This window comes from Hyla sarda, chromosome 8, assembly GCF_029499605.1.
Source record: "Hyla sarda isolate aHylSar1 chromosome 8, aHylSar1.hap1, whole genome shotgun sequence".
NCBI lineage: Eukaryota > Metazoa > Chordata > Amphibia > Anura > Hylidae > Hyla > Hyla sarda.
Genome location: NC_079196.1, coordinates 169,972,248 through 169,986,065, shown reverse-complemented (window position 1 = coordinate 169,986,065; position 13,818 = coordinate 169,972,248). Strand labels below are relative to the sequence as shown.

General features: G+C 39.8%; 1 protein-coding gene across 4 annotated transcripts in view; it reads left to right on the top strand.

Moving 5' to 3' along the window:
* The window catches only part of KATNIP (katanin interacting protein), a 235,219-nt gene that overhangs the window by 85,904 nt on the left and 135,497 nt on the right, over positions 1-13,818 (top strand). For all 4 annotated transcript variants that reach the window (XR_008847228.1, XM_056536142.1, XM_056536141.1 and 1 more), the window contains 2 exons: positions 3,219-3,425; positions 6,655-6,792. Coding sequence is in view for 3 of the 4 variants with exons in the window: in XM_056536142.1 (XP_056392117.1) it covers positions 3,219-3,425; positions 6,655-6,792 (345 nt within the window). In the remaining variant the exon portion in view is untranslated. The remainder of the gene's footprint in view (positions 1-3,218; positions 3,426-6,654; positions 6,793-13,818) is intronic.

The following is a 13,818-nucleotide window of genomic DNA, read 5'->3' as shown; positions in this document are numbered from 1 at the left end:
ATGTGTAGCGACGTGATGGCGACGACGGAGAGAGAGGATGCCGGGGAAGCAGAGGCCTTGCCGGAGCGTCGGGGACACCCCGGGGACGCAGCGACAGTGATGGAAGGCGACATCCAGGGCAGCGGTGACGAGCGGTGACGATCCGGAGCGGCGGGGACACGTGAGTACAGTGTAACCTCCAATACCAGTGGTCTTCAACCTGCGGACCTCCAGATGTTGCAAAAGTAGAAATCCCTTGTTCTGAACTAACACTCCAGTAACAATATGTAAACCCCAGTGTAGTGAAGTATGTCTGACAAGAAAGGGAGAGTGAAACATGTTTGAGAGATGGAGATCTCCGGTATTGTAAAGAGAATTCCTTTAGATGAAGCTGGCTTACCTATAGCTGATATTGGTGTGTCTGGAAACCCATGGAGAACAGCTGACATCACAGAAGGAAGCTATGGCTTATGTATAGCACAATATGGCAATCCTTCAGATGTAATACATGGATGGGCTGTTTCCACCAGAATTCCATAACAACTCTTTGTTAAAGGACATCTGCAGCAGTACAAACACTTATCCCCTATCCTCAAGATAGGGTATAAGTGTTTGATCGCGGGGGGTCCGAACGCTGGGGCCCCCGGCGATCTCCTGTACGGGGCCGCGGCTCTCCCGTGCAGGGGGCGTGCCAGCCGCAGCATGACGTTGTGGCCGGCACGCCTCCTCCATACATCTCTATGGGAGAGGCAGCATTCGTGCCTCCCCGCATCCCCCATAGAACTGTATGGGGATATATGTTTCATTTGAGAACCCAAAAAAAAATAATAAAAAAATGTAAAATCCCCGGATGAAGCAGTAGCGAAACGTTGGGTTAGGTGTTGGTTACCCAGGTATACTCTGTCCCACTGTGGTCTTTTTATATGTTGTTTTATATTTTGCTATAATCTATTCAGCATCAGAGTAACCTTTTTTTTATCATGCTATATCCCTGTATGTGGGTTTAGTCCCAATAATAAGGATTTGTTTACATACATTCCTGTGTATTATATTTATACTATTGGTAGCCACCATTTCTTCAGTCTGGTCCATTGCGACCATTATCATAATGTTCATTGTATTTTCTCTAATCCCTTTCATGGGTTTTTAATGTATTTTGTGTACTCAATAAAGTATTGTTTGATCTCTACAACGCATTTCTTTTCTTTTGTTTTGCTCATATAGATGTTTCATTTGCTAACATTAAAAAATTCTGTGGAGCTGAGAATAGTTTCTGTTATTAAAAAGTATTTATATATTAACCCCTTAAGGACCGGGGTTTTTTCCATTTTTGCATTTTCGTTTTTTGCTCCTTGCCTTTAAAAAATCATAACTCTTTCAATTTTGCACCTAAAAATCCATATGATTGCTTATTTTTTGCGCCACCAATTCTACTTTGTAATGACGTCAGTCATCTTGCCCAAAAATCTACGGTGAAACGGGAAAAAAAAAATCATTGTGCGACAAAATGGAAAAAAACGCAGTTTTGTAAATTTTGGGGGGCTTCCATTTCTACGTAGTACATTTTTCGGTAAAAATGACACCTTATCATTATTCTGTAGGTCCATACGATTAAAATGATACCCTACTTATATAGGTTTGATTTTGTCGTACTTCTGGAAAAAAATCATAACTACATGCAGGAAAATTAATATGTTTAAAATTGTCATTTTCTGACCCCTATAACTTTTTTATTTTTCCGTGTATGGGGCGGTATGAGGGCTCATTTTTTGCGCCGTGATCTGAAGTTTTTAACGGTACCATTTTTTGCATTGATAGGACTTATTGGAATTTTTTTGCGCGCACGCCATTGACCGAGCAGTTTAATTAATGATATATTTTTATAATTCTGACATTTCCGCACGCGGTGATACCATATATGTTTATTTTTATTTACACTGTGTTTTTTTTTTTTATGAGAAAAGGGGGGTGATTCAAACTTTTAATAGGGTAGGGGTTAAATGATATTCATTCACTTTTTTTTTTCACTTTTTTTTTGCAGTGTTATAGCTCCCATAGGGACCTATAACACTGCACACACTTATCTTTATCATTGATCACTGGTTTCTCATAGGAAACCAGTGATCGATGATTCTGCCGCATGACTGCTCATGCCTGGATCTCAGGCACTGGGCAGTCATTCAGCGATCGGACAGCGAGGAGGCAGGTAGGGGCCCTCCCGCTGTCCTGTAAGCTGTTCGGGATGCCGCGATTTCGCCACGGCTATCCCGAACAGCCCACTGAGTTAACCGGCATGGTTTCACTTTCGCTTTTAGCCGCGCGGCTCAGCTCTGAGCGCGCGGCTAAAGGGTTAGTAGCGCGTGGCGCTGCGCGCTATTAGCGGCGGGTCCCTGCTTCACTATGACGCCGGGCCCGCCATGATATGATGCGGGGTTACCGTGTAACCCCGCGTTATATCATGGGAGCAGAACCAAGGACGTACCGGTACGTCCTTGGTCCTTAAGGGGTTAAAGCTGGTATGTATCATACGGTATGGCGCATGTATTGCAGTTTATACTGCAGTAAACATAGGGGGAGATTTATCAAAACCTGTCCAGAGGAAAAGTTGCTGAGTTGCCCATAGCAACCAATCAGATTGTTTCTTTCATTTTGCATAGGCCTTTTCAAAAATGAAAGAAGCAATCTGATTTGTTGCTATGGGCAACTCTAATTCAAAATCTCCCAAGGAGTACCCAGGGTTATCTTAAACTTTAATTCCAATTCCCTTCAGGGCATATAGCCCATCCGGGACAAAGCCCTAAACTAGGGTTACCCCTATAAAATTCACTTTTATTTCATAATTTTAAAATATCCCAATAACTTGTGCTCAAAATAATACAAATTTTAGTGTATTAAAAACACAATCCGGTTTGGATATCTGTCCTAAAGACCTTTTTTATTTATCTGGAGGTATTTCAATAATTCCTAATTATCACTTCTTATGTTTATTAGGGTTAACATACATTCCCTTTGGTAGAACTAATATAAAACTCCTACTTTCTTTTCCGGCTTGCTATTTTAAAATATTCCTATCCCTAGCATCCCCCCAACGTTTCGCTGATAGAAACCGGCTTTATCAAGGTATGGGATACAGGCAACTCAGCAACTTTTCCTCTGGACAGGTTTTGATAAATCTCCCCCATTGTGTATATAAGCTTTTGCTGTCACTGTTATTTTCACCTTGTTTTTGCATGTTCTAGGTCTCTTCACCACCAGCAGAGAAAGATGCTATATATATCACAGTTGAAATCCTATCTAACTGGGGAAATCCTTATAGCGTGGGGTTGACTGAGATTCAGTTTTTCAATCTGAAGAATCAGGAAATCTATGTTTCCCCTCATGATGTGGATATAAGAAATGCAGATTCTCCTGGAGACCTTCATTGTTTGGTTAATGGAAAATTTCAGGTATTTATTTTTCATAGATGGTTCAACCCAAAAATGTTCTGCTATATTTCACTGAAAGTGAAAGCAAAAAATGCATATTGGTTTATTAATGGACTGTGTAATTAATGTATACATTGAGTTCTAGTAGACTAATCCTATCTGTTGCCATCTTTAAGACTGTCTGTCTGTTTTAGACATATTTATCATTCTGGTGTAGCGCACATAATATATCTGTCCTATTCTCAGTGCACCAGAAATCTGTCCCAAACAGTATGTACAATTGGACAGATTTCTGGCGCACTGAGAATACACTATTTTTATTAGGATTTACTTTGGAGCAAAAATTTAAGGCCCAATCGATCTTTCCTTGGATGATAAATGTGTCTTAAATGTCAACACTACACCCACACTTTAGAAAACTGTCTAGAGTGTCACAATAAGGCATTTTTTTCTGGAAATAAGGTATCTTAAATATGTACTTAACGTTGTACGCTAGAATTTTTGCTCAATTTACACCTAAAATGTGTTGCAAACTGATTTAAAAATTACCCCGATATTGTTTGTCACTTTTGAGACTGCAACTTCAAAAGGTTGTCTAAACAAGTTCTAGCTCACTCCTCTGATAAATACCTGGGCTAATACCCAATTTCTATTGTCTATAACTTGTGATATTATTACACAACACAAATGCTTTCAGGCCCCTTTTAAACTCTTTAAGTGAGTTTACTGCTCTTACAGTAAAGAATCCCATCCTGTGTTGCAAGAGAAATCTTCTTTCCTCTTGGCATCTCTCCCTCTCTCAATGGGGTTATCAATGTTTTTTTTTTTAAAGGCCCGACATGCAGTAAAACAATAAACTGTGACCCACCTCTGCTCCGATCCTGCACTGATCTCCTGTCCTGTTCAGCCTCCAGTTGTCAGACCGACCGCAGCTATTCAGCAACCTTAGTAGTTATCAGTCAGTACTCCTTGCATCTTGGCTCCCATCTCTGAGTGGTAATGAAAGAAGTACAGAGCTAAATATGATTTAATAATCAAGAGCTGCCTCATCAATATGTCTTTTTGGAAAGAAGTAAATGGAAAGTAGCTGCATTTCCTGTAATATGTATACGATATTACTGGCATGCTCAATCACAGTGCAGAAAAAAAAAAAATAATGTTAGACTTGTGGAACTGCCCCTAAGGCCATGTTCATATGGCGGAAAATGTGTTGCATGTCCGCTGGAACATTACTTAATCTGGTGGCACTAGGACTGTGCAGAAATGTGTCATCTCCATAGACGGCAATGCATTTCTGAGCGGAATCCACAAAAACAGAAATTCCGCAGCGTGAACAGAGCCTTAGAGAGGGAAAGCATAACCAAAGATAACCTCTTGGTGCTGTGTGCAGCTTATGGCCAGTAATATGAAGTAAAAGAATGGATAATGTTTTATAATTATATTGTATCAGCATTATATTGTATCTGAATTAACTGTTTTTATCCTAAACATTAAGTGGTTTTCATTTTTGAATGGTAGCTGGTACAGGTCCATTGCCCTAATGTGACCTCTTTAGCCCTTTCACTGACAAGAGTTCTTGAATGTTTTGTACCCCTGATAACTGGGGCAATTTTTTTGTGTAGCATTAAAACCTAAATTGTAAGATATATGTAAATAAAACTAGATATGATCCAAAAATGAGCCTACCGGAGTCACTATCTGACTCCGTCCAGCTCATTCAAATGAGTGCGGTGTGGGTCTGGCCATGATACGGCAGCACCCCGTTGTAAAATTCTCCCACCAGTTTCGGCTACCATATCCCCAAAACAGTGTAAATGTGCCCTAACAGAAATAAAAAAAATGCATTAAAATATAAGTTTGTTCCTAAAACTCATATCTAAGCAAGGGTTTAAACACAAAAATAGTGTTAAAATATTAGGTCAAGGTATGCAAAGTTCATGTATATCACAGTCATTTATATTACAAGAGCTTGCAGTTTAAAAATACTTAAACAGAGACCATGAAATATTTAGTTGTCAGCCACAAATGGTTTAAAATTACACTGAATGATCACTGCATTAGGAACAGCTACTGCCTGAAATCTTGTGATGAATACCATGATACCACGTGGTGGCCTCTTTACAATAGGCTCTCATATAATATGTTGACCACAGTAGAAGGCAATTTTTACCAGTCATGGGCAAACGTGGTAACTTCAGTGTCTTTGAGACACTTGCGCGGCTTCATCAGGCATGCAGCGCGGTGAAACACGTTGCATTATTGGAAATCTGAATAAACAGACTGCTTTTTACTCTTTGCTTCTGATCCTGGTAAGCGCTGCTTAAAACCATCCACTGCTTGGAAGTCGATTTTTCATACAAATTTTGGATTTGGGAAGGCTGCAGATCGGGTGCCATTACCTCTCCACGCTTACCATTGCTGTGTGTGAGGTCACAACACAACCACCGAGAGTAAGAGTTCCTAGTTATTATACTAGCTTGCCCTAAAGTGGTTTTACGCAATGGAGCGCCCTTCTTTTTATCTTTGAGATTTAGAGCTGGGAGTTGTGGTCATAGAATTTCTGCAACATAGCATTTGTTGGCTGTTCCTTATCCACTGTACCAAGAGTGTACCAAGACTGAATGAACCATGGACAAATATCTGATGGAAGATTACATACCAGCAGAGCAAGTGTGCTTGATCCAAAAGGCCAGGTGTCTGGTGGCATGTTTATTATCCCAGAATCTACATCTCAATGTTGAACAATTGACCAGCAATACAACAACAAACACATCTCCACAAAAAACCTAATGACAAACCTTACATTGACTGTGGTTCAGTAGCCTGACGACCCCGCATTATTGCTAACTGCGCCTTGCTTGGGCCAAGGAAAGGTAAAGATGTCAATGGACCCTGGACCCTTAGAGATCGCAGGGGTCCGAGCGCTGAGAACCCCCTGTGATCTCCTGAACAGGGCCCCAGCTGCCTGCTGGAAGGGGCGTGCCAACCCCTGCACAAAGCGCTGGGCAACACGCCCCCTCCTTGTATCCCATAGAGCTACAATGAGGGAGCGTGTCAGCCACGGCTTCCTGTGGGGGTTGGAACAGCCGCTTTCTGCAAACTGCACTCAGCTTCCGGTGCTCGGACCCCCGCGATGTATAACTTATCCCCTAACCTATGGTCAACTATTACTGCTGTAAAATTAATATATGTGAGAACAAATGGTCGTTTTGTGCCTTGGCTCAAATTACTTTGTGCTTGTCTTCTTCAGACTATAAAGGAATGCAACATGTGGATGTGCCCGTTCCACCCTCCTGTACAGCTTTACTTTGTTATAAGAAATCCTTCTAGGTCATGTGATTTTGACATATGCAAGATAAAGATCTGGAATTATAACAAGACGCTCAGTGTAAGTAGTCTCAGCTTATTATCTTATTTGCTGACCTGCATTCTCTCCATGTAGGATAGATTAATACATTACTTTTAGTCATTTACTCTTTGAATGACTACAAGATTTGAACCTTAGGGTAAGTTAATTTAACATTTAATTTAACATTTTTAGGATTTTTTTTTTACAAATATCTTTAATATTAAGATTGTTTTCTAATATTTATCAGTATTAATAACATTGTGGTTATTGTGATCAGCTATGTTGCAGCATTGTATGTTGTATCCTTAAATGATTGAATGACTTGTTCAGAAATAATATGCACTGACAGGGATACTGGTTCATTTCCATTTGTCTCACCATAGTCATGAATGATCAATTACAGCTTCATGACTAACACATATACACCTATACATGTAAGGGCCAGTGTATTATGAGCAGTAGAATATTTTATGTAAACTTTTTAGTCTGCAGACATGGTTTGTGTCAGATCACTGGGAGGGTAAGATAAACTTCAGCAACTATAAAAGTTAGTGCAAGACATAGGGGGAATTTATCATTGGTTTTACCCTTTTTTTTATGGTAAATTGTTGCAAATTTATGCACAATGGGTGACAAAATTTTTGCCATACTCATTTAAACTTCTTCAAGTAAACAACGTGAATGTTTGCAACTTTTGAAAAAATACGCTGGGTACAGGGAAGATACATCCCCCCCCCCCAATATAAGTCTCATAGATTTATATTTAGGGCCAAAAATAGAAAAATTGCATTTTAAGCCCCTACCAGACTCTTCGTCAGGCAGTTCTCTTTTCTCTTCTCGTTCTCTTCACCTATTGTGGAGTTATCCTGTTTATTGTCAGAGTTATATTGAGGAAGTTACTGTAGGTCCACGCAGTAAGCGTTGTGTGAATCAGCTATTGAGTTGAGAACAGTGGGGACTGTAAGCAGTATTGCATTGGGTAAATTGAGTATATTTACGGTGTCCGGAACCCCCACGCCGTTCCGCCGTTATTGATAATTTTCGGGGTATGCAAATTAGGTCCTTGGGGCATGGGCGGCGCTTGGACCCGAGCTCCAGCCACTGTCTTGTCTTCGGCCGGGCGTGCGCTCCGCCCTGCTCATCCATATGCGTAACACCCTCCCTGATCATGCACAGTAGTACGGCCGCACATGCAGGGAGGGGGTTATGCATATGGATGAGCAGGACGGAGCGCACGCCCGGCCGAAGGATACGTCAGAGTGCCCGGAGCTCGGTTCCTAGCTCCACCCATGCCCCAAGGACCTAATTTGTATACATAAAAAATGAGCAAGAACGGCGTGGCGGTACCAGACGCTTTAAGTAGAATTTTGATCAGTATCACCCGCACTAAAAGCCTGTATGACAGGTTAGTGCGGGCGATACTGATGACAGATTTCCTTTAACCCCTTAAGGACCAAGCCCATTTTGACCTTAAGGACCAGGCCAATTTTATTTTCGCATTTTCGTTTTTTCCCCCTAGTCTTCTAAAAATCGTAACTCTTTTATATTTTCATCCACAGACTAGTATGAGGGCTTGTTTTTTTGCATGAACAGTTGTCCTGCATAATGAAATCACAAATTTTACCATAAAATGTATGGCGCAACCAAAAAAATACTATTTGTGTGGGGAAATTAAAAAGAAAACCGCAATTTAGCAAATTTTGGAAGGTTTTGTTTTCACGCCGTATAATTGACAGTAAAAATTGCATGTGTTCTTTATTCTGTGGGTCAATACGATTAAAATGATACCCATGATTATATACTTTATTATTGTTGCGCTTAAAAAAAATCGCAAACTTTTTAACCAACTTAGTATGTTTAAAATCCTTCTATTTTTACGACCTATAACTTTTTAATTTTTCTGTGTAAGCGGCAGTTTGAGGGCTCATTTTTTGCACTGTGATCTGTAATTTTTATTGATACCACATTTGTGGTTATAAAACTTTTACTCATTTTTTGTTTTTTATAAAATGTGACAAAGTAGCAATTTTGCGCTTTTTTTTAGTTTTACGTTCACGTTGTTCACCGTACAGGATCAATAACAATATATTTTAATAGTTTGGACATTTACACACGCGGCAATACCAAATATGTGTATTAATAATTTTTTTACACTTTATGGGGGTAAAATGGGAAAAAAGGACATTTTACATTTTTATTGTGGGGATTTTTCACATTTTTTAAAAACTTTTTTTACTTTCATTTTTACACTTTAATAGTCCCCATAGGGGACTATCTATAGCAATCGTTTGATTCCTAATACTGTTCAGTGCTATGTATAGGACACAGCACTGATCAGTATTATCTCGATCTCAGACCAGAGCAGAAGACCCCGGGAGACGGCCTGAGCAAGGTGAGGGGACCTCCGGCCGCCATGCTGGATGATCGGATCCCCGCAACAGTGCTGCGGGCGATCCGATCATCCATTGAAAGTACTGCACTGCCGCAGATGCCGTGATCTGTATTGATCATGGCATCTGAGGGGTTAATGGCGGACATCCGCGCGATCGCGGATGTCCGCCATTACCATACTGCTGATAGCTGCCGGGACCTGCCGTTCATGACACGTGCACCCGCCCGGTGCTCGCAGTCATGGTGGCGCGTAAAGTACCACGTCATCACGATGTACATTTACGTCCATTGTCATTAAGGGGTTAAGTTTACCCATATACCTTCCCTTTATTCTCATCCTATCCCATGCCCTAGTTTTTTATTTGTACTGTATAATGATGCTTTTAACCAAACAACAGAACTAGAGGGTTTAATGCTGTGAACAGGTCGGCATAATCATTGACGTGATATGTTTCAAGACAACTAATATTACAAATGCATGAAAGTATATGTGGAAAATTACAGCAAACCACTCAAAATGTTTGTTGTGCAATAATCTATACTAATGCCTCTGCAAATGACCCTGACAACAAAGCCTGCACTAAAGCTTGTAACATGCTGATCCTTCTACTATATAGATAAAAAAAATATATTAATTTCTCTTACACTTTTGGATAAGAAGTAAACCTGCTCTTGTGTGTATTTATTTATATTCCAGTATCACTTCTGAACAGCTGAAGATATTTTGATCAAACTTGGTACACAGGTTACTTATATTTCAACTAAATATATAGGATATTTAAATTAACCCTGACCCATCCCCTTATGCGAGGGCCAGGATTTTTGTCTGAAGTCCCATGCAAGTTTATTTGACTTCCAGTACCTCACACAAGCCATGCTCCATATATACAGCCTTTTTTATTTATTTTATTTTTTTTAGGCTCAAGGCCAACAACACCATTTTTACCGGATACACCCACTACATTCTCCATTACAGCTAAGGCTGCATTCACACCATGTTTTTGCAATACACTTCCCTTATCAGGTTTTTAATGAAAAACGGATTCCTCAAAACCGGACTAAACTGTATCAATACGTGTGTACAAATTTTAGCTCATATGCGGTTATAAACTGTATACGATTTCAAAAAGGATAATTTTTTAAGAAAAAAAAATGTTTTTAACTTTTCACTCCATTAACTTTTCACTTTTTTGATGAAATTCCAAGAAAAAAAAACTGTGCAAAGTCAAAAACCGTGTGGTGCAAACCGGATGGAACTGTACGCACATACGGTTCTGTACAGTTCACATTGACTCCCGTGTTAAAAAATAAAAAAATAAAAAAATAAAAAAAAAAAACTTTACGGTTTTTCACCCGGACCAAAAACCATGGTAGGCTATGGTTTTGGGTACAGGGAAAAAACTGGACAAAACTGTACAAGATGCAAAAAGAATGCAACCGGATGAATCATTTGGTATATGGTTTTCAATGGAGAGTCGAAGCATATGGTTTTCAATACGGTTCCATAAATTTTTTACATTGAAAACGTATACAGGAACTGTATTGCAAAAACATGGTTTGAATGCAGCCTTAGTCCCACCTTACTTCATAAGCTCTGCATCTCCCAGTGAAGGTGTTGGTCCGATTTTCAAGGCAAGCCCCCCAAAAACCATGTCTCCTTCTATTTTAGTCCTTTAATGTATGTTTGTCCAGCTTGCAAGCTATGCACCTCTAGCAGAGCCACACCCTTCACAAAAGCCACACCCCTTTTTATTTTCTACACTTTTTGTATGTCGATTCAGCTTGCAAGTCACACCCACTCCCACAAAGCCATACCATCACAGGGTCACACCCCCTTCTTCTATTTTTGGTTTACAATTTCCTCATCATAACTCAGCCCCATGTGGGTAATATGAAGTTGGGAAATAAGGTAGGAAAAAAACTCTTGTAAATGTTACTTGGAAATGTTAAAACACCATTATGGTTTATTTGCCAAGATGAAACATAACATTAAGTATGTGCTGATCAGGTGTGGACGCTTCCAAAACGTAATTGATTCATTGAGTATAGGATCTCGCCGTGTATGAGCCATGCATTTCTTTTGCAGTTCTGATGTGGTCGTTGTAATCTTTAGGTTGCTACAATGCCATTTTCAACCATACACTTGTTCACCTTGTGTTTGCTCAGATCCCTTGGAATGAACTTGTAAAGGTTTAGATTTGTATGAGCGAATGTTTGGCAGCTACATAAGCTTACATAAAAACAATCTGCCTAAAAGAGTCATCAGAAAAAACTGTGATCCGCATACAAACTCAAGGCAGAACTGGTCTTCACGAATAGCAGTTGCCTTAGCTCTTGGTTCTAACTGTACCTCCCAGTACTTGGATATCCACAGGACCTACAGTAAAGCTGAACTGTATGACATGCAGAGTCGCAGCTCACCAGTAAACAATGGGAATTATGAAATGAATGATGACACAAACAAGATGGTGGCTTTCAGGACTGTAGGAGATGATGACAAACAGGATCAATTCCAAAAAGAAACTACTATAGCTGTCCATAATCTTTTCTTCAACATTTAATCTGTCACCAGACACTACTAAAGGTGCCCAGACAACATTAATAGATAGTTACGACAACTTTTCACAAATGTATATGGTGGTCTTTATCCCCACTCCTTGCAGATACAGTATTTCCATGATCACCCTAGCAGACTACATGTTCCGAGCGTATCCGAGTTTTGGATTGAACTAAAAAACCTGGTCTGCTGTACTTTTCTGTCCTAGCAAAAACTCTGAAACGTTCAACGAAATGACCCAAGCATAGATTATTACATTTGAGCCATTGAATTGAATGGGGCCCGTGCCAATAAGAGCACAGATACATCCGTTGCCGATTTTGGGATGCTGCTGATCTATCTGTGCCTCGGGCACACTAATTGTAATGTGAACACATCCTTAGATGTAAAGATCTTCTAACCTGAGGCAAATTTGTCTAGTGGTCTAAAAAGATGCTCCAGAATCAGACTAGAACTACCTCAAAAATAAAAGAAAACATGCTATATGTGAAAAGTGGCCAAATCCTGTATTTGAACTAAAAACATTGTTGGAAGAGTGGGGGGAAAAAAACTTCAATCAACAATACAGTGACATATAGCAGGAGACCGGAACGCTGGAAAGGCTATGATTTCTGCCATAAGCCATGTCTATGAGTATTAACTGAATGGATCCTCAAATATTTGCACATAGCTTGATCAGTTCAGCAAATACCACAGATACATTCAGATTTAAAAAGAAGTGTGTTCCCTGCAAATGAACAGAACACAGTGTGGAAGGGTTAGGATAGTGTCTGAAAGAAAACCTGTCTTTGTTGCCTGTAGCAACAAATAACAACATAAGATTCATTTATTTAGAGCACTAAAATTAATGAAAGCTGTTTGTGATTGGTTTATATTAGAAAAAGATACAGGTCCTTATTTACTAAGAGTGTTGTGTAGGTTTCTTTGTGGGTTTTAATTCCCTACAATTTATTTTCCACGGTATTTACTAAGGTTTCCCTACATTTTCCACTTTCCCTACACTTTGCTTTTTTTTTTACACATGCTCTGATCTGTCGGGTTTTCCTCAGCTCAGATGCACCATATTTTCTGTGGAAAACTTAGTAAATATGTTTTTTGTTTTTTTATGTCGGAAACACTCCCCTTTTCAGCGATCACGCCCCCTTTCCCTGATGGCCATGCCCCTTTTTTGGGTTTTCTTAGCCAAATGGATAGTTGGTCGGGGTTTTTTCAATTCTGGCGCACAACTCGTCAAAACATGTCTGGTTTGCAATAGTAAATGGGGGCCACAGTATTTTTTTCAGACAATTTTCTTAGATATTCAGTCATTTATTTGCATTAATTTTTTACATAATTTTTTTTTTTTTTTAAAAGGGTGAGGCATATTTTTTTGCTGCAGAACCAGCTTCAACCTTAGCAGCTGCCACTTTGGGCTCCCAACCTAGCTCTCCATACTTGGATGCCCCCAAGACTGATGGTAGGGCAGGGTAAGAAGACCCACTAAGCTTATATTAGTCTGAAATAATGACTAACTACTCAGGATGATTGCTGCAGATAGGCATAGTAGCAACCACTTACCAAAGATAACTGCAGTAGCACTAAGCTGTAGTGAGCAACTACTCACTGAAGATGAATAATATGGAAAGGAGTGAAAGTTCTTCCCAATTGATTTATTTAAACCATAAACAAGCAAGAACCACATATGCATGCACAGTACTAGCCAAAGGAGGCAGCAAGAAAAATGTCACAGGGCAAGGATTATGAATATTCATAAGGTGGGCCAGAAGAAGGAGGAAGCAAGCTGAATGTCATGCACCAAGCCAGCTCATTAGCCTATTAAGGAAAATGGGTATAGAAGAACAACGGAGCCACTGATCTCAAAATGGTAAACACCTTTGCCATCAGTATCACCTGCACTACAAGCCTGTACCAACAGGTTAGTGCGGGTAATGCTGACAAAAAATATTTCTATACCAGCACAGACTGTAAGGGCAGCAATGTATTTCTTCCGAGTAATACCATTACGGGTAATATTCACTAGATTCTGGAAAAAACATCTTGATCCAGCAATTTATTCAGATTTGGAGTAGAGAAGGAATTGTTCTCCCTAAAATTAGAAAAATTGTCTTTTACTTCAT